This window comes from Haliotis cracherodii, unplaced genomic scaffold (genome assembly GCF_022045235.1).
Source record: "Haliotis cracherodii isolate W230 unplaced genomic scaffold, xgHalCrac1.p SCAF_4, whole genome shotgun sequence".
Classification (NCBI taxonomy): domain Eukaryota; kingdom Metazoa; phylum Mollusca; class Gastropoda; order Lepetellida; family Haliotidae; genus Haliotis; species Haliotis cracherodii.
This window is the reverse complement of record NW_027266297.1, coordinates 6,640,577-6,661,780: the sequence shown is the minus strand read 5'-3', so window position 1 is coordinate 6,661,780 and position 21,204 is coordinate 6,640,577. Positions and strand designations below refer to the sequence as shown.

The 21,204-nt window shown below is 40.7% G+C and overlaps 1 protein-coding gene across 1 annotated transcript; it reads left to right on the top strand.

Moving 5' to 3' along the window:
* The first annotated feature begins 87 nt into the window (after positions 1–87).
* Positions 88–18,433, top strand: LOC139480345 (inositol monophosphatase 3-like). Its single transcript, XM_071263408.1, has 5 exons — positions 88–423; positions 8,418–8,583; positions 9,080–9,175; positions 10,103–10,276; positions 14,057–18,433. Exons 1-5 carry the CDS (start codon positions 88–90, stop codon positions 14,380–14,382), a joined length of 1,098 nt encoding a protein of 365 aa, XP_071119509.1. The 3' UTR covers positions 14,383–18,433.
* The last annotated feature ends 2,771 nt before the right edge of the window (positions 18,434–21,204 follow it).

Genomic DNA, 21,204 nt, shown 5'->3' with positions numbered 1-21,204 from the left:
TTTGTATGAAATAAACGAGATATTTAAATTGGAGTTCAGACATATATGTAAAATATAGTACGCAACTAATCCACGTCACTTTACAACATGGCAATCATGGCGCCGGTGAACGTTCGGTTGAATCCTGTAGGATTAGCTGTCGGCGTGGCAGTTATCATAAGTATATTTTTCTACATATTTGGTCTTCCAGGACTATTTAGACAAGAACAAAGAATTAGCATGAAGGAAATTTTGTCAGTCAGCGTTGAGCTAGCTCGGCGTGGGGGATCACGAGTCAAGTCTATCGTTGAGGCGAAAAATGGTTTGGAAGCCCAAGTCAAGGGGAAAACTAAAGAAGGGGCAAAGGAGATGCTTACCCAGGGTGACTTACAGTCGCATAAAGCTATATTCTATGGGTTTGAGAAAGCCTTCCCAGGATTAAGAGTAAGTAATCACAAGCTACTTTGTTCATTCAACTCGGTCTGATCATTCACGGTGTGTGAGCAACATGATGTGTCACATGATATATTTTGCCAATGGTAAAGCCATGTAAAAATGTGTTGAACAACATTCCAATGATAATGCTGTACCCTAACGAATCTGCATTTAATGAGTTTTACGTGTTAAACTTAGCAAACGTGGCAAAAATTTTTTATGTCGGTATATATATTGATTAATATCACTTGACATTGTATTGACATGTTATTGTTATGTGTCGTCTGCTTGAATTGTGGTTGTCTAAAGCATGTGGAATAGCGTTCTTCTGTTCTTATGTCACACAACTTAAAATGAATAGTCGTAAGTTAAGTCATATGGCTGTCGTGATCATACCTCAGACAGTGTGTATGTGAAAGTACAATTTCCTGTTGTAAAATGAGCAAACGAACATAGCATGATAGCAGTGTTTGAAATTAAGTTTGAAAGTCAAGGGGTCATTGTAATTACTCTACTGTTAATAGTTGAAGATTTTGGGGTCCCTAGTTTCAAACCTCCAGTACCCAGGACCCCCCCTTCCCCATAAATTGAACACTAAATCGAACAGATCGAGTGGCATAGGTAGATTGGAGGCAGCTCAGAACACAATGAGTTATATCATCATGATCATAAACAATTTTGATTGTATGGATCTATATAGACCCTGAAACAAATATATCAAATACAGCCCATGCAAGTGTATAATATTTGGCAAGTCTAGATTACTGCAGTGTCAGGCTGAAAAATGAAGAAAGACTGTGGGCTCCTTTTTATTATATTTTATACCTCTTATTAACCTCCTGTTTGTTTCTGTACAATATATTCATTTCAGACACCAGATGTTGGTCTAGGTTCTATAAAACAACAGGCAAACTATAGAAAAGTGGAAGACGGTGTCTCGTGACAGATAGGCAGTGATAATGCTATCGTTTACTTGAATTTGAAAGGACAGAAGGAACACTCTAGCTGATATATATTTTTACTACCAAATTCAATAAGAGTTACAAGTTCACATCACTTATACAAACATGGTTTCAAATGCAGAGTTTCTGGGAAGAGACTTATTTTTTGACAGATAAAAAAGCGACTCTGTGTCAAGAAAATAGAAGATGGACATTGGGATGGAGTGACTTTTTTTCGTGATGACAGGCAATATGATCCTGGTAATGATCAGGATGTATGTGTTTGTTTTTGGAAGCCGATGATCGAGCAACTGATTTCAGACTTTTACTTGGACATATAACTATTTTCTACGAATGGTATGAATTTTGTTATCTCGAAAATCACAATCAATTCTTCCATTATACTTGCCCTTTAATGCACAGAAATATCAGGAAACATAACTTCTGATTTGAAAATATTTGGTTGTAACTTGTTTATTAAAAGAAATATACAGTCAAGTTTATATGAGATTAACACCTGAAACGAATTATATGCAGTGATTGAAAAAAGACTGATCACACCAGTGTATATTCATCATGCATAGTGTCTTTCTTTCCCTTCCTACATAATTGATGCAAGTTGTTTATTAGCCATTGTTCATGTTTTTGTTGTTTTAGTTTAGTTACTTTTGGGGGAACACTGGTCACCAAGTCTATAGTACTGCTGTGCAGAGTTGTGTCCCTTAGGCATTCCAGGATCCTATGATCATTGCTTGAATTCTAGATTCGTCCTGATTATGTTTTTTGGTTTGTCAGCACCATAACTGTGCTTTGCCAAAGCGGTTAGACCTACTGGGGGGTATATCATTTTGGACTTTCCTCCCACATCAACTTAAATACTGTTCAAGGCGGTGCTAATCTCAGTTCACTACACTTTCAGGGATTGTATCAAGATCTTGGTACACATCCCATGGGGAATATTTTCTAATATAAACATGAGGCATCACATAGTATTTGTATTTTGTTTGCTGTGGGTACAGTTGTCAGCCAGGATCCCCGTTATCATGCCTCAGACCCCGAGGATTTATTACTGAAAGTAACCAGGACACGAAGTCCCTGGAAACATATCATGAAAATATGCAGTGTTAATACATAGGAAGACTTTCTAATGTAAATATTGACCGCCTCTGTGGTCTGGTGGTAGAGCGTCCGCCCGGAGTGCGGAAGGTCCGGGGTTCGATCCCTGGCCATGTCATACCTAAAGATGTTAAAAGATGGTACTTGTTGTTACCCTGTCTGGCGCTTGGCATTAAGGGGCTAAAACAAGGACTGGTTGGCTCAGAGTCAGTATACTGTGTCTGAGTTGGGTATTCATGTTAAACTGCGGCATGGTATCTCAGTGAGCTAGCACTCTAAATCGGCATCAGTCCTGACCAGTACACGCACGCACGCACGCACGCACGCACGCACGCACACACACCAATGTAAGTATTTGTGTGCTATCAGATATCCTCATTGATGCCTGTCAGCGACTGGCTCTTTGTCAAGTGTCAGTCACAATTCCCAAATTGAAATAAATGTTTCTTGACTTTTGCAACAGTGGTTGACTTCACTGATAACCATGAAAACTGGAAGATAAATAAAATTGGCTTTAATCCTGTTATGGATGAACAACTTCTTTATTACAATTAGGAGCGACGTTTCTGTGTAGGTTCTAACACCATTATCAAGCCAGGGATGTACAGAGTATGCTTGACAGGTATATATACAGGTAGTAGGCAGTGTTTATACAGTAGAGTAGATATTAGATGTACTTGCCTGTATGGATTCATATTCTGATCCTCTATGGTTTTATATTTTAATCACGTGTCATGTCACACATGGAATGACTTTGTTGGCAAATTGGTCCTACCTCATTTAAATAAACAATGTTAACATTATCACTTTATGCTATGTCTACATCGTACAAACTATGTAGTTTTAAGACTTAAATCGTGTTCTAGTCATTTTCTAACTGAAGTTCACACGCCTGTTTTATCTGAAATTTGAATTTAATTTATGGAAATGAGACATTTATATTTTCAAATATATTCAGGACGTTTCAGGCCTTTTTATGTCCATAGAAATATAAAAATTCAAGCAAAATTGCTGTGAATTAAGTATCACGATGCATTTCGTGATATGGTCATATTGCATCATAACAGTAGTCTATGACATGTTGCTTAAAACTTGAGAGAAACAGGTTATTGATTTCATCAGTAAATCAACACTTGACAAGAGTTGAACCATTGACACAACTGGTTTGTCACAGCTCACGTGACAGCTGGTTGTTGCAGGTTTTATTGATTAATAATATACTATTCCTATAATGACGCGGATGCTGAGTCTTATTATGTATATTCCAGGGCTGTGAATCATCTCTTTGTAATCTCGCAGTTAGATGTAGATTATCTGATTATTCACCTATGTGTCCCAAAGTTTGAAGTTTATATTAGCATGACGTCTTCCTAGTCCACTGAGATGATTCATGTTTATTGTTTTCGGTTTATGGAGCTGCTAACAACAAAAAATGAAAATCATATCAAACAATTAGTATGACTTTTCTGATATGTTTTTAATCATTGTCAATTCCACCATCTTTAATAGTATGGAATTAATATTTTTAGCGTAAGTAAACATGAAATATCACTCACATTAGTTTTTGTTTAAACACATGAAAAAGGTATTCATTGCACAACACTAAATGCCTTAAGCATTTATAGTAAAGATTGAACAATGTAGACCGTTATGAGTTACAGTCCTTTGATATGACATATCCATTTTCATGGTCATGTAGGTTGGAAAATGGCTAGATTCATGGGCGTTGTAAGTGCAATCGAGGAAATTCGATTTGATTTTGATTTTAACTTGTAAGAACAAACAAAATTTTGTAAACCAACTATAAAATAAATCCCCTAATGCACCATGATTCACTGTGCTGTTGTTATGCGTATATTAAAACCTTAGAAAAAAAGATTGCATTTCAGCCGATCGCGAGTTCATTTACCAACAGTTACATTCAGTACTACATGTGTATACTACTATTCATTTGGTTTTAGATGATTTACAGGGATTGTTACGAATCAAGTTTTCAATTTAAGATACCCAAATGTACGGAAACCCATGAGTAAAATAGCCCTATAACCAAAAGCTTATCTAGAGCTCTGATGGAGGAAAGGTTAGATTCCAGGTCGTATAGGTCTGGCCTTTTTCAACCATGGTCAACTTCCAAAGAACATTAGCACCTATTATGTTGAAACAAAACTTTTTATAACTATTTATATGTGGCAGTTGGGTAGCCTAGTGGTTAGGGCGTTCACTTTTGCTGCCCCCTGCCGTGATATTTCAGGAATGCTGGAATGTTGCTAAATGTGGTGTAAAACCTCTCACCAAATTGTTCTATCATCAAAGTCAGTGATAGAGGAAACAGAAGTTCCGTCTGTGGTCTAAGTAAATTAATCCACAGGTCTAAACCAAGGTTTAAAATTATGTTCATCCTTTGTCATAACATTTAATGAATTTATCATGAGTATATTAATCATGTTTATATGCGTCATATATATTTGTATATTCATAAGCTTAATGTACAGGTGTGAATTCAAGCCATCCTGATGTGTAAATGTTTTCTTTTATTAATATCACAATTAGCCCACGCCATAATGATTACAGTAAATTACCTCTTCATGACTAATTTAAACATTTAGTGAGCAGATGTTGCCTTGGTTACCATATTTCTAATTCTGTTTTTCTCAGAACAGTGGCTACTGCATAGCAGGGTTAGAAACTAACAGCTTTTGTCCACTAGTCCTCATAATGATAACATATAGCAAAACCCTTAAAATGGGCCAATTTCTACTAGTCCTTAGGATACCTTTACTATTGGGCAGTTTGGTAAGGACTACAGGACTAGTGCCAATTTCTAACGCTGCATAGAAGTCATTGATCATTTTGACATAAACAAGTTGGCATCTATAGTTGTTGATGGCCAATCTCAGTCTCAAAAGCAGCTTTTTCCTCCCAATTCGGTACTTCTCCATCAAGATCTGCATAGGATAACACGGGAGGCATCTTCCCGAAGCTCACCCATAAAGATCCGGGGTAGAATAGGTCTTCAGCAACCCATGCTTGCCGTAAAAGGTGACTATGCTTGTCGTAAGAGGCGACTTACAGGAATGGGTGGTAAGGCTCATTATCATTTCTCAATTGCATAGATTAATGTTCGTGATATCATCACTGGATTGTCTGGTCAAGACTCGATTATTTACAGAAAATTCTTTATCATACATTAAGATATGATTTTATAAAAAAAATCAAACTGAAAAAAAACATTCTTGAAATCTATGAGACCGCTGTTGAAAGCGAAAGAATACACACTGGTCAAGCAACAAACATTGCGCTGTGCTAAATGAACAGTCTCGATTGACAAGTTTAATGAGAAATTCACAGTTTATAACAAAAGATTTTCAAGAGACAAAACAAACAGGAAGAAGTGATGTTAACTCCATAAATGACTATCTGTCATTATTTTGACTAGTCAATGTGGAACTAAATAAAAAGGAAGCCAACAGTTTGTGTGAGGGCCAGACACTTACGATAAATAGAGACAATTTTTGGGGAGGTAACACTTCTATGACAATAGTTCTATCAAAGTGTTATGTTCACTGCTGTGAAAAATCAAGTGTTATGTTGACTGCAATGAAAATATCACTTTTGTCAACTTCAGTCTTTCACACTGAAGTATATAATAGATAGTGTCCAACTGATACAAAACCTGGATTCCAGTCTACAGATAGCTGTAGGATGTGCCAGTGTGCCGAGCCCTATCTTTATATTAACATGTGGCAGAAGAGACTTGTAACGTGTAAGTTTGTAGTAAATTCCAGCATGTAAATGTCCAGTGATGCCGATGGCAGCGAGTGGAATTTAGAATTCTCTGCCCCTGGCTCCTTCCCAGCGTGTGATACCTTCGTTACACTCTCGATAACATTGCTGCCATCAGTGTGGGTGGGGCCATTACAAGAATCTTGACATCATGGATTGGCAGGAATATAGTTAAAAGTGGCGTTAAACCTTCTTGCTCACTCACATCGAGGGAGTTTTGATATTTGGCGAAGGTAGAACTTTGTCCTGCAGTTTACATGGGTGCAACAAGCAACAAATAGCAGAGGCTGAAAGAAGTAACAGTATTCACATCAAGTTATTGAATTCAACAATATTGAAATTATTCGATACACATTGCACTTTATTCTGTTCCAGTACAGATCATATTACAAATGTTGATAATTATGTATACATGACATGGTCTATCTACACACCAGCTGTGTACATGTGTACACTCCATTATTGAACCTCATTATGTTTTTTATAATAACATGAACAAAATAAAGAAGTATCACCTTGTTGAGAGTAACATCTTGAAGTATCCCCATGTTTGATGTGACATCTTCATGTATCCCCCGAGTTGCGAGTAGAATCTTGAAGTATCGCCATGTTGAGTGTGACATTGAAGTATTGCCATGTTGAGTGTGACATCTTGAAGTATCCCCCATGTTTGATGTGACATCTTGAAGTATCCCCTGAGTTGAGAGTAGAATCTTGAAGTATCGCCAGGATGAGTGTGACACCTTGAAGTATCACCATGTTGAGAGTGACATCTTGAAGTATCCCCCATGTTGAGAGTGACATCTTGAAGTATCCCCCATGTTGAGTGTGACATCGTGAAGTATCCCCCATGTTGAGTGTGACATCTTGAAGTATCCCCCATGTTGAGTGTGACATCTTGAAGTATCCCCCATGTTGAGAGTGACATCTTGAAGTATCCCCCATGCTGAGTGTGACATCTCGAAGTATCCCCCATGTTGAGTGTGACATCTTGAAGTATCCCCCATGTTGAGTGTGACATCTTGAAGTATCCCCCATGCTGAGTGTGACATCTTGAAGTATCCCCCATGTTGAGTGTGACATCTTGAAGTATTCCCCATGTTGAGTGTGACACCTTGAAGTATCACCATGTTGAGAGTGACATCTTGAAGTATCCCCCATGTTGAGAGTGACATCTTGAAGTAACCCCCATTTTGAGAATGACATCTTGAAGTATGGCCATGTTGATTGTGACATCTTTAAGTATCCCCCATGCTGAGTGTGACATCTTGAAGTATCCCCATGTTGAGTGTGACATCTTGAAGTATCCCCCATGTTGAGTGTGACATCTTGAAGTATCCCCCATGTTGAGTGTGACATCTTGAAGTATCCCCCATGTTGAGAGTGACATCTTGAAGTATCCCCATGCTGAGTGTGACACCTTGAAGTATCCCCATGTTGAGTGTGACATCGTGAAGTATCCCCCATGCTGAGTGTGACATCTTGAAGTATCCCCCATGTTGAGAGTAGAATCTTGAAGTATGGCCATGTTGAGTGTGACATCTTGAAGTATCCCCCATGTTGAGAGTGACATTGAAGTATCGCCATGTTGAGTGTGACATCTTGAAGTATCCCTAGGGGTGTGTGACATCGTGAAGTATCCCCCATGTTGAGAGTGACATTGAAGTATCACCATGTTGAGAGTGACATCTTGAAGTATCCCCCATGTTGAGAGTGACATCTTGAAGTATCCCCCATGTTGAGTGTGACATCAAGAAGCATCCCCCATGCTGAGTGTGACATCGCGAAGTATCCCCCATGTTGAGTGTGACATCTTGAAGTATCACCATGTTGAGAGTGACATCTTGAAGTATCCCCCATGTTGAGTGTGACATCGTGAAGCATCCCCCATGCTGAGTGTGACATCTTGAAGTATCCCCCATGCTGAGTGTGACATCTTGAAGTATCTTCCATGTTGAGTGTGACATCTTGAAGTATCCCCCATGTTGAGTGTGACATCTTCAAGTATCCCCCATGTTGAGTATGACATCTTGAAGTATCCCCCATGTTGAGTGAGACACCTTGAAGTATACCCCATGTTGAGTGTGACACCTTGAAGTATACCCCATGTTGAGTGTGACAACTTGAAGTATCCCCCATATTGAGTGTGACATCTGACTTCAGGTACTGTCAGAAGAGCATGACACGGAGCCGGTGGACCTGAACACCATCCCCAGTGTCAACAAAGAACTGGAGGAGGTGATGGACATAGTGCTGAGTGACCAGTCCATACCCATGAACTCCATTGCAATCTGGATTGACCCGTTGGATGCCACACAGGAATATACAGGTTTGACCTGCAATTGTTGGCAGTAGACAACTCTGTCCTATCTCTATCTATAATCACTGCTTCCTCCACTATTCAGATAATCCATCAAGTACACTGTGTGTGGCTTTGCACTCACTCACTCACTCACTCACTCACTCACTCACTCACTCACTCACTCACTCACTCACTCACTCACTCACTCACTCACTCACTCAAATGTTAATGCTCCATGTTTGTAATTTTTTCACCCACCCACCCTGAAATTAATTTCTATTTTCACTGATCTGACAATAATGATCTACAAAGTTGCCATCTGACTTTCCTGACTTTACTAGTCTCAGAAGCTTGAGAACTTTCAACATAACAACTTTCATGAAAAAAACAAACCCTTCAGAAAATATAGGTTAGTTTTTTTACAAACGAAACAAAACCCGCTTGGTAGATCGAAGAATAAGCACGATAGATTTGACCTTCACATACTCCGTCCTTGTTGCCTGATATAATGGTTATGTTTCAGAGGCCCTCTATCAGTATGTAACCACAATGGTGTGTGTTGTGGTGAACGGAGAACCCCGGATTGGCGTCATTCATCGACCGTTCTCAGATGAAACAGGTAATATCTCCTGCAACAATCAGTTTGGGCCACACCCAAACAACCAGTTCTTCACACTGTAACCATGGCAGCATATTACCTGAATGTAGAAATTATGGACCAGCTTTTGCAAGCACTTAAACCCAGGAAGAGTCCTTTGCAAAATGTTGCAAGGTGTATTTGTTTAGAATTACTACATATTCAGTGACTGCCTCCCTTGCCCAGTGAATAGAGTGTCTGCCCGGAGAGCAGAAGGTCGGGGTCATGCCAAAAGGCTTTAATAGATGGTACTTGTTGTTTCTCTGCCTGGAGCTCGGCATCAAGAGGCTAAAACAAGGGGCCTGCTCGGAGTCGGGTATCCATGGTAAACTGAGGCTTGGTATCTCAGTGGCCTAGCCCTATAAAACTTGCATTAGACCGGACTGGTACAAGCAGCCATACACACACTATGTAAGGGCAATAATCAGCAACTTTATACCCTCCTCAGATCTGATACTATGGCATATCATATGTTAAAAATCTCTCAAAAGACTAATGTAGGTACGTACTGTAAACACAAATGTAAACAAATTAGTGAGTGATAGCCTTGCTCATTGAGAGATATTCTCTGACTTCTAATATACTTGATCATGACAGAAGTCCCCAAATTGGTCCTGTTTCACATCCCATTTAGATCTGGGTCCCCAGCATCTTATGCTGGTCGTAAGAGGTGACCAAATGGATCAGATGGTCAGACTTGGTGACTTGGTTGATTGTGTGTACCTAGGATCGTTGTTTCCAGTATTGATCACTTGATAGTTAAGCATATCCTGACACCACCTACAACATGTAAAATCTTTTGAAGACAAACAAACAAACTAGACCTTGTAAAAATGATCTTAATTATGTTTTCTCTCGTGACAAGATTTTCAAAGCATCTTTGCCATGACTTGAAATCATGTTTTGCAGTGTGGGCCTGGGTTGGATATGGTCACTCTACGAATTTGAAGAAAGCTGAAAATGTCAAATATGACACAAAGAAGAAAAAGATCATTGTATCTCGGTCTCACAAGGGGGCTGTGGAGGAGGTGGCCAGGGAGGCCTTTGGTGAAGACACAGAAGTCATCGGAGCAGGAGGAGCAGGTATGTCTTACTCATTCAGGGACTAGGAAAGCCACTGTTCATGTCTCTAGGACATGGGCAGGTAGGTCTGTGACTGCCACTTTTCATGTTTCTAGGACATGGGCAGGTAGGCCTGTGACTGCCACTGTTCATGCCTCTAGGACATGGGCAGGTAGGCCTGTGACTGCCACTGTTCATGTCTCTAGGACATGGGCAGGTAGGTCTGTGACTGCCACTTTTCATGTCTCTAGGACATGGGCAGGTAGGCCTGTGACTGCCACTGTTCATGCCTCTAGGACATGGGCAGGTAGGCCTGTGACTGCCACTGTTCATGTCTCTAGGACATGGGCAGGTAGGCCTGTGACTGCCACTGTTCATGTCTCTAGGACATGGGCAGGTAGGTCTGTGACTGCCACTTTTCATGTCTCTAGGACATGGGCAGGTAGGCCTGTGACTGCCACTGTTCATGCCTCTAGGACATGGGCAGGTAGGCCTGTGACTGCCACTGTTCATGTCTCTAGGACATGGGCAGGTAGGTCTGTGACTGCCACTTTTCATGTCTCTAGGACATGGGCAGGTAGGCCTGTGACTGCCACTGTTCATGCCTCTAGGACATGGGCAGGTAGGCCTGTGACTGCCACTGTTCATGCCTGTAGGACATGGGCAGGTAGGCCTGTGACTGCCACTGTTCATGTCTCTAGGACATGGGCAGGTAGGTCTGTGACTGCCACTTTTCATGTCTCTAGGACATGGGCAGGTAGGCCTGTGACTGCCACTGTTCATGCCTCTAGGACATGGGCAGGTAGGCCTGTGACTGCCACTGTTCATGCCTCTAGGACATGGGCAGGTAGGCCTGTGACTGCCACTGTTCATGTCTCTAGGACATGGGCAGGTAGGCCTGTGACTGCCACTGTTCATGTCTCTAGGACATGGGCAGGTAGGTCTGTGACTGCCACTTTTCATGTCTCTAGGACATGGGCAGGTAGGCCTGTGACTGCCACTGTTCATGCCTCTAGGACATGGGCAGGTAGGCCTGTGACTGCCACTGTTCATGCCTCTAGGACATGGGCAGGTAGGCCTGTGACTGCCACTGTTCATGTCTCTAGGACATGGGCAGGTAGGCCTGTGACTGCCACTGTTCATGTCTCTAGGACATGGGCAGGTAGGTCTGTGACTGCCACTGTTCATGTCTCTAGGACATGGGCAGGTAGGCCTGTGACTGCCACTGTTCATGTCTCTAGGACATGGGCAGTAAGGTCTGTGACTGCCACCTTTCATGTCTCTAGGACATGGGCAGGTAGGCCTGTGACTGCGCCACATTTCATGTCTCTAGGACATGGGCAGGTAGGCCTGTGACTGCCACTGTTCATGTCTCTAGGACATGGGCAGGTAGGCCTGTGACTGCCACTGTTCATGTCTCTAGAACAATGGTAGGTAGGTCTGTGACTGCTAGTGTTCGTAGCTCTACAACATGGGCAGGTAGGTCTGTGACTGCCACTGTTTGTAGCTCTATGACATGGGCAGGTAGGTCTGTGACTGCCAGTGTTTGTAGCCCTACAACACGGGCAGGCAGGTCTGTGACTGCCAGTGTTTGTAGGTCTATGACATGGGCAGGTAGGTCTGTGACTGCCAGTGTTTGTAGGTCTACAACACGGGCAGGCAGGTCTGTGACTGCCAGTGTTTGTAGGTCTATGACATGGGCAGGCAGGTCTGTGACTGGCAGTGTTTGTAGGTCTATGACATGGGCAGGCAGGTCTGTGACTGCCAGTGTTTGTAGCTCTACAACACGGGCAGGTAGGTCTGTCTGTGACTGCCAGTGTTTGTAGGTCTATGACATGGGCAGGTAGGTCTGTGACTGCCAGTGTTTGTAGCTCTATGACATGGGCAGGTAGGTCAGTGACTGCCACTGTTTGTAGCTCTACAACATGGGCAGGTAGGTCTGTCTGTGACTGCCAGTGTTTGTAGGTCTATGACATGGACAGGTAGGTCTGTGACTGCCACTGTTTGTAGCTCTATGACATGGGCAGGTAGGTCTGTGACTGCCAGTGTTTGTAGGTCTATGACATGGGCAGGTAGGCCTGTGACTGCCAGTGTTTGTAACTCTATGACATGGACAGGTAGGCCTGTGACCGCCAGTGTTTGTAACTCTACAACATGGACAGGTAGGTCTGTGACTGCCAGTGTTTGTAACTCTATGACATGGGCAGGTAGGTCTGTGACTGCCAGTGTTTGTAACTCTACAGCATCGGGCAGGCAGGTCCGTCTGTGACAGCCAGTGTTTGTAGCTCTATGACATGGACAGGTAGGTCTGTGACTGCCAGTGTTTGTAGGTCTATGACATGGGCAGGTAGTTCTGTGACTGCCAGTGTTTGTAGTTGTACAGCATGGGTAGGTAGGTCTGTGACAGCCACTGTTTGTAACTCTATGACATAGGCAGGTAGGTCTGTGACTGCCACTGTTTGTAACTCTATGACATGGGCAGGTAGGTCTGTGACAGCCAGTGTTTGTAGGTCTACAACTTGGGTAGGTCTGTCTGTGACTGCCAGTGTTTGTAGCTCTATGACATGGGCAGGTAGGTCTGTGACTGCCACTGTTTGTAGTTCTACAACATGGGTAGGTAGGTCTGTGACTGCCAGTGTTTGTAGGTCCATGACATGGGCAGGTAGGTCTGTGACTGCCAGTGTTTGTAGTTCTACAACATGGGCAGGTAGGCCTGTGACTGTCAGTGTTTGTAGGTCTATGACATGGGCAGGTAGGTCTGTGACTGCCAGTGTTTGTAGTTCTACAACATGGGCAGGTAGGCCTGTGACTGCCAGTGTTTGTAGGTCTATGACATGGGCAGGTAGGTCTGTGACTGCCACTGTTTGTAGTTCTACAACATGGGCAGGTAGGTCTGTGACCGGCATTGTTTGTAACTCTACAACTTGGGTAGGTCTGTGACTGCCAGTGTTTATAGGTCTATGATATGGGCAGGTAGGTCTGTGACTGCCACTGTTTGTAGTTCTACAACATGGGCAGGTAGGCCTGTGACTGCCAGTGTTTGTAGCTCTATGACATGGGCAGGAAGGTCTGTCTGTGACTGCCACTGTTTGTAGTTCTACAACATGGGCAGGTAGGTCTGTGACAGCCAGTGTTTGTAACTCTACAACACGGACAGGTAGGTCTGTGACTGCCACTGTTTGTAGTTTCACAACATGGGCAGGTAGGTCTGTGACAGCCAGTGTTTGTAACTCTACAACATGGGCAGGTAGGTCTGTGACAGCCAGTGTTTGTAACTCTACAACATGGGCAGGTAGGTCTGTGACAGCCAGTGTTTGTAACTCTACAACATGGGCAGGTAGGTCTGTGACAGCCAGTGTTTGTAACTCTACAACATGGGCAGGTCGGTCTGTGACAGCCAATGTTTGTAACTCTACAACATGGGCAGGTAGGTCTGTGACAGCCAATGTTTGTAACTCTACAACATGGGCAGGTAGGTCTGTGACAGCCAATGTTCACACTGCAGCCCTACATTTGGCCTGAGACACAGGTAGGTCTGTCACTACCACGGATCACTGGAGGGCAGGTAGAAAACAATTGACACTCTGTGTAGGCCAAAACACATCCAAAACAGGACATCTCCTGGTAGTAGCAACACACAGGAAAATACAAAATGGTTATGTAATCTGCCTTTTGTCTGGGACTTGGGATTTGGAAGGCAAGTCTTAAAATATCACATATTGAAAATATGTAGCCCAAATTTAAGCCATACCAATATGTGATGTATTGACACATGAGCTGTATTGTTGTATTTGTTTTCAGGCTACAAAGTCCTGGAGGTGATCAAGGGAAATGTGAATGCGTATACTCATGTGACGCTGATCAAGAAGTGGGACATTTGTGCCGGGAATGCCATCATCAGTGCTATGGATGGAAAGATGACTACGTTAGAAGGCAACATCATTGACTACTCCCCGTTCAATGACTACAAGAATGACAAAGGTTTACTTGCTACATTGTACGATCACTTTGACTATCTAGAAAAGCTTGCACCTGCAGTAGAAAAATATAAGAAGAATACAGATAAGAAGACCTTAGAAAAAAAGCCTCATGAATCTAAAGATGAGGAGAAGCGTCCATCCCGATAGAGAGTTCAAGGATAATTCCAGTTAGGGTGTTACAGTCTTGTGCAAGGGTAGTGATGATGTATGTTGTTCACATTGTTGCTTCTTGGGACATAGGAAGCAGAAATATGATAAAGAAAAATAACGAAGAAATTTATGACAGGATTATTTACCAGCAATACTGGTGCTACCACTATCTTATATTGTCACTCTTGTCAAACTTGTGCTTGACAGTTGAACACATGGCTTATGAATATCATTTTGAATACATGCATAAATATGCATGTTTATTATATCATGTAAATCGTTTGGAATTAAGTCTAAGGTCCTGACAGTGATGTCCATTATGTACTGTATGTCATGTCTATGTGCCTAGAATGAGGGGTTATTAAAAGGGGCAGTATTAGAAGATCTAACATATTTTTCTAGTTTTTGAAAGCAATCCCGGCACCGAAGGTTTCTACAGGGGGTTGCATTCATAATAGGTGTGATGTGAACATACCGGTAGATGGCGATATATAGTAGTTCTAGTGTTCTGAAATATAACCTGGCCTACAAGAATACTAACATTGACAGGTTGCTTGTGAAATTCAGAATACGATAGTGGTAGTGCCAAGACTCCTTGAAAGTGAATTTCCTGCAAGTATTGTTTCGTCGGAATGTTTCCTTGCCAGTGGTTTGTGTGAGAATGTTTTTGATGCTTGTTGACAAATGTTCCATGTATTGCAATACTCTGTGTCACAGTGCAAGTGTTGTGTCATGAGGTCATGTATTGATAAATGATTAGGTATATTTTAGTAAATATGAAAATAAATCGCAAAATATTATTTTCTGCCAATATGTACACTTTTTCATTGATTAACTCAAATCTACACCCTATGTGTTGGTTCCTCTTCGATTCATTGCCCTTGTTGTTGGAATATTGCGCCTGGAATGGCAAGTGTATTGTTTCATGGTTCGTGATACGACAGAGTGTTGTCAATATATCAAACAATTCCTATAGACTTTATAGTTTTTATCGACCTTGGTCAATATTGCTTTATTCTAAAAGATTTGTCTTCGATACTGCTTCAACAATAGGAAACTGGTATTGAGACAAAGAGTGTTACTCAATTTAATGTTTCTAGGTTTGTCAGCACCATACCACATCATTGGCTTCACCTAAGCAGTTAATGTTTAATGCCTGCATCACTTTGAGCTTTCTTCACACTTCATGCTGACATGGGGGGCACGGGTGGCCCAGTCGTCTAAGGTGCCGCGATTCGCTGTGCAGAGTTTCGTCCCTTGGGCACGCCAGAAACCTATGATTGTGGGTTCGAATCCCGGTTCGCCTCGATTATGTTTCTAGGTTTGTCAGCACCATACCCATGCTCGTGGGTTTCACCGAACTGGTAAACGTCTGGGACCTGCATCATTTCGGGCTTTCCTCCCACATTAAGCTGACACGCCGTGATATAACTTGAATACTGTTAAAAACGGCGTTAAACCCAACTCACTCACTCACTCACTCAGCTGACATGCTGTTTTATGACTGAAATAGTCTCAAACGGCATAACAAAGAGAAATCTTAAGAAATCCGTTTTCTGTCCGTGTGTATTTGTGAGAATGTACCTGCATTGTGTTTTGAGAGGTTAATTATTTTCAGTATACTAAAGTGGGTGTGAAATTAATACGAGGTAGGGACACACCCACATTTCAAATTAATATCGTCACATTATCTTCATGATTTAAAATACTCCCTGGGTTGCTTTTTGTGTGTTTTAGTTCTTGTGTATCTAGGAATGGTTGTATATATGTAATAATTTTAAATCAGTGTTGGTTGTCGGCCATATGAACATATCACAGCGGTTGCTCATGTACAACAGAACGTGTACAGATGTAACATGGACGTTTCATCATCAGCCGATGCTGGGTTGCTAGGCGATGAGAGGGAAAGTGTATTCTAGAATATGATGATGTTTTAACTATGTGTAATGTGCCTTAACCAGTTTATTGAATTAATGTTACCTTGGTAACAGGAACAGGTACTTCTTGTGGAAGAGTGTTTGACATTGTTTCGAATTGAAGAAAACCTAGCAATTGAACCCATGGATGTGAATGATTAGTGCACTTGATAACAACAATGTGGAAAGTCAATGTGGCTGTTGAAGTAAACACTTAGAGTATGAACATGCACGTCACACTCCATCGCAGTACCGGGGGAGATTCGAAATGGGTTCTTCTGTTGCAATAAGAATGCCTACTGTCCGAAAACGCAGTTTTTGCAACAGTAATTCTTAAGTTTTTTTGCTTTTGGTGTTTGCAGCACTTGGGATAGCTGAACAAGCTTTTCCCCAATTCTGTCTGAAATATTGAAGATAATTGTTCAAGTCTGATAGTCCAAATATGAGGACATGGTTGGATAAAGTTTTCTAGTCCGAATTTTGAAATTATATCGTGACATATTTCTCACAATTTGTTTAGAAAATCCTACCATTCACTGTGTAAATTTGCTTCCACATTTGTCTATGAGTTACCTGTGATTTGGCGAGTCCAAGAACAAAGACAGTTCAAATTTGAATTTGGTATTTTGATAGTTTGAATTGATGTGCAATATCAACGACCCGAGTCTGCTTATAAGACAAATCCACATCATCTATGTTTCAAGGGCATGACATGTATTGAATAGAAATTGATAAGATACCTTATCCAAAGTTGGATGGTATGGTGATTGATTTGATTTTCTAGAGTTTGACAAGGAAAGCCTGAGGTAAGTGTTCTGTTTGCTGCGGAGGTTTGACCTCAACATGAGCGTAACATTGGATTGGTTTGATTGTACATACACAGATATGTATTATTTTAATGCTACATGGCTGGTGGCTGGCTCACATGGATGCATTGTCTCTATTGGTGATAATATGCTCAGTATTTCCCTCGTGACTGTGTTTAACATATCTGTCTTCCAGACATACGTTGTTATTAAAGGACAAGTGGCTCTGTGTTTAAAATATGTCTTCCAGACGTATATTGTCTGTAAAGGATAAGGGCTGTTTTTGACCTGCTGGAAATGTCCAACTTCAAAGTTACAGAAGACTTTAAAAATATGTAGACGGAAATGATCAGACATTTTCAAATGGCAGGTCTATTTTTCTCATGCTTGAGAGTTTTGGACTTCTACATAATTACATGACTGAAAAAGGCCAATTCTTGACACTTAAAGAGAAAATCTTACTATTAAGAAATACTTTACCCAGGAGGATATTTTTAACATATTTTGTCTTCATACACATACCTGAAGAAAATCAGCTCAGATTAAAGACTTCATGTACAAATGTTAGAAAAATGTTACCTAACTGAAACCTCCAAAGTCTTGTTTTTATATTTGGTGTTGTTTAAAGTCCACACCTGCAACTGTTGAAAGAAAACAAGTCTAATTCACTTAAATTTCACAACAAACTCTGGAATCTTGATCATTTCTTAAAAAATGCAGACCCCCATGGGCCAAAAAACAGCCCTTATCATATCTTGGCCTTTTGAAATACCCGGAGATTCTGTCCCTATATTTGACCGTTTGATTTATTTACAAATATCTCTTTTATTTGAAGCAAACAACAAAAGTGTACAACATGTAAACTAATTTTTACCACCTTTGCATAATTTAGATTTTGTTGGCGTGTGAAATTTGGCCATAGTTTGCCAGTAAGTTGGGTTCAGTTTCAAACATTTGTTTTTCATGTTTTCATTGTTGCTATTTTTTTAACAGTGTATTTCTGTTTGATTTATTTGTACATCATCTTTCTGAGAGATAAGGGTCTGGGATTTCTTCCCACGGAAAGGTCAATCTCAGTGATTGTTGTACTTTCACACCATAGAAATACACAGAGTTATGAATTGGATAGATGTGGTAGAAATTGGCACTAGTCCCATAGTCCTTGCCAAATTGTCCAATAGTTAAGGTATCATAATGAATATGAAAATTTCCATTTTGAAGGGTTTTGGTATATGTTATCCCTGCAAGGACTAGTGGACTAAACATGTTAGTTTCTACTGCTGGATAGTGTGGCTTCCATCTTGTTGATTGGGAAGGTCTTTGCAGAGGAGGTAGGATAAGGGGCCTAATTGGCCAACTAGAAATGTCAAACCTTTTCTAGAACTTCAAGTAAGTCAGTGACTCAAGACTTATGTTTGTATTGTTTTTATATATACATGTTTGTGTTACTTCTAGAAAAATAACATTTCTTAGAAACCTCTCAAATCTGTCTTGTTGACACATTTCATCATTATTTTTGTCAAATGCATCAAACAGGCCGTAAATAAATGAAGTTCTCATTCATATGAACATATCTGATGATTTTCATAATAATGTCTAACTGTTTTGCTCAATTCTTGAATTATGCAGATCCTGTGTACAAAAAGGGCTCCTATCCTACTCTATCTTTGACATCATATAGTTAGTAAACACATACAGTGAAAACCTGTACATCTGGATAGAACCGTTCACATTCAAATCCTTTGTATTATTGCATCATCCCCCTTACATTCCCAAATGTCCATAAGCATGGTTTTCCAGATTGACAGGGTCCAGACTTACAAGGTTTCACCGTATGTTCATGGCATCTTTGTTATTCTGATTCAGAACGGACTTCCCGATATCACTGGTTTGATTTTCACTGTAAAGCCATTCTCACTCAATCTGGAAAATGTAGATGAACAATTTATTCAAATGTGGTTCAAACCCTCTTCTGTGTTTGGAAAGTTTGAATCTATATTAAAACATACTCATACCAGCTGACATTGTTAATGTATATCAACTGTTTATGCAAGAATGGCTCATGTTATGCATTTCTGCTATGTCATTGTCTCTTCAGGTGATTTTCTGCCAGTATTGCCAGCATTGTTTTATTGTGAATGGGTAACCAGAACAAATGTCAGTTTTCATCTGAATTAGCTCTGTGATGACTAATGTGTTCTTATCTTTATGTACATTGTGACAATCCAATTGAATCCACTTATTATGTTTTTCCTTTACACAGTGTTTATCTATCCAGTCGACAATGGAAACTTGAATATTGCAAAAAAAAATGTCAAAAAAAATAATATTTGAAGCCCTGCATTTGAAAAGTTGATGCTAATTTGTATTACTATACACTTGCAGATAATACAAACCCACATTATTTCTGTATGACTGGCATATTTGGATTTCATTATTGAGCAGACAATGTTGGGTAGTTTGTAAATGGAGTGCTTCATCTGAGCGTCGTGGAATTATTATACTTGTACATTCATATATATTTATGGGAGATGTCTGAATAAACTGGTTCAATATTGTTATTCTTTATGAAACAGATTATTTGTTATACACCACACTCAGCAGTATTCCAGCTATATGACTCTTGACCAGACAATCCATGCTCTCAGTGTACACACTATCAAGTTGAACCAAGTCTGACCACCCAACCTATTTGGTCGCCTCTTACAACCTGGGGATCTGTTGCAACACAGAATCCCTTCACTTTGAATCGAGCAACTTGGTCATTCACTTATTACGTAGGCTTTTGAGCTTGGAAGACAATGGAGAGATTGTTGGCTGCAAACACTTTCACCCCGACTGTTCGCAAAAGTAATGTTGAGTGGTGCACATACTTGTCCCTCCTACATATTTCACAATACTTATTCAAGGGATAAATATTAGGCATCTTCCTGAGGTAAGGGTGTTAACTGACTATAAAAGTCCACTTTCCACCCTTGCTGAACAAGGTTGGAATTCCTGACTTGGACATCCAGTTTGTAAACATGGATTTAAAATCTTTTCATGTTTTTAATCAAGGTGCTCAAGTCATTTGATGCCCATAACAGGGTAACACCTTGTTTAGCGATCAGATGGGCACTGACATTTTGTTTGAAGCAAATTCAAGACTGATATGAGAGTTGCAATGTGATAGGTCCCTTCTATGTTCTATTAACCAAACTCGTAATAGCCACTGGTGGTGCTACGATTGAGGCTGGAAATTCCAAGCGGAAACTGTACTTTTATCGTCAATTAACTCCATTGCTTCAGGAAGATGATATGTTGAATAAAAAGAAAACATGTTATATAGGGGAAATTTGGAAACATTCTTTTATTGGCAATACAGTCAAACTTTGATGTGTCAAATTACAGTTGTCTCGAAGCAAAAGTTTGGTATTTCTTCTTTATTTAGCATTTACGGCCTGAATCTCGCATACCTCGAATGTACGTAGCTCCCTTAAACTACACAACGGTATTTGACTGATGCGCAGGATTTAAGGTGAAGTGTCAATGCTTGAGAAACATTTCCTCAATTTTTAGGGCTTTAATTTATTTCCTTATTGTTGAGACCCATGTAGATTGTTGCACTACATATTGTTGAAGGCTTGCATCACAGTTCAGTCTTGTTTCCTACATTGGTGAAACTCATGGCCATAGATTATAATCACGCAAGGACGTCATGGTCCAGTGTATCGGGTGTCTATGCAGAGAGTGGACGGTAAGAGATGTCAAAAGATGTTACTTCAGGGATGGAAATTAGCACTAGCCTGCTAGTCCCAGCCATTTTCACTACTGTTATTTAAGGACTGGTAGACTTTCAAACTTACCGGTACTTTCTATCTCTGTACTTGTTACCTTGCGCTGTGCTCGGCTCAGAGTCAGTATATATGTGGATTATCTAGAACTACAAAACGGGCATTAATGGGACCCAAACGCACACCTTATGGAAGTGAAATAATTTGAACGAGACGTTAAACCCCATTTCACCTCACCTCACTTGATCATGGTATTTTGGCACACCTCACACAATAGCAGAACCATAGCCCTGCATGACACATGAGATGAGGTGAAATGGGATT

Coding starts and splice junctions, on each gene's coding strand:
- LOC139480345 (XM_071263408.1), top strand. CDS start 88: ATGGCAATCATGGCGCCGGTGAACGTTCGGTTGAATCCTGTAGGATTA. Junction 8,584..9,079: donor TGCCACACAGGAATATACAG/GTTTGACCTGCA, acceptor GTTATGTTTCAG/AGGCCCTCTATCAGTATGTA. Junction 10,277..14,056: donor CATCGGAGCAGGAGGAGCAG/GTATGTCTTACT, acceptor ATTTGTTTTCAG/GCTACAAAGTCCTGGAGGTG.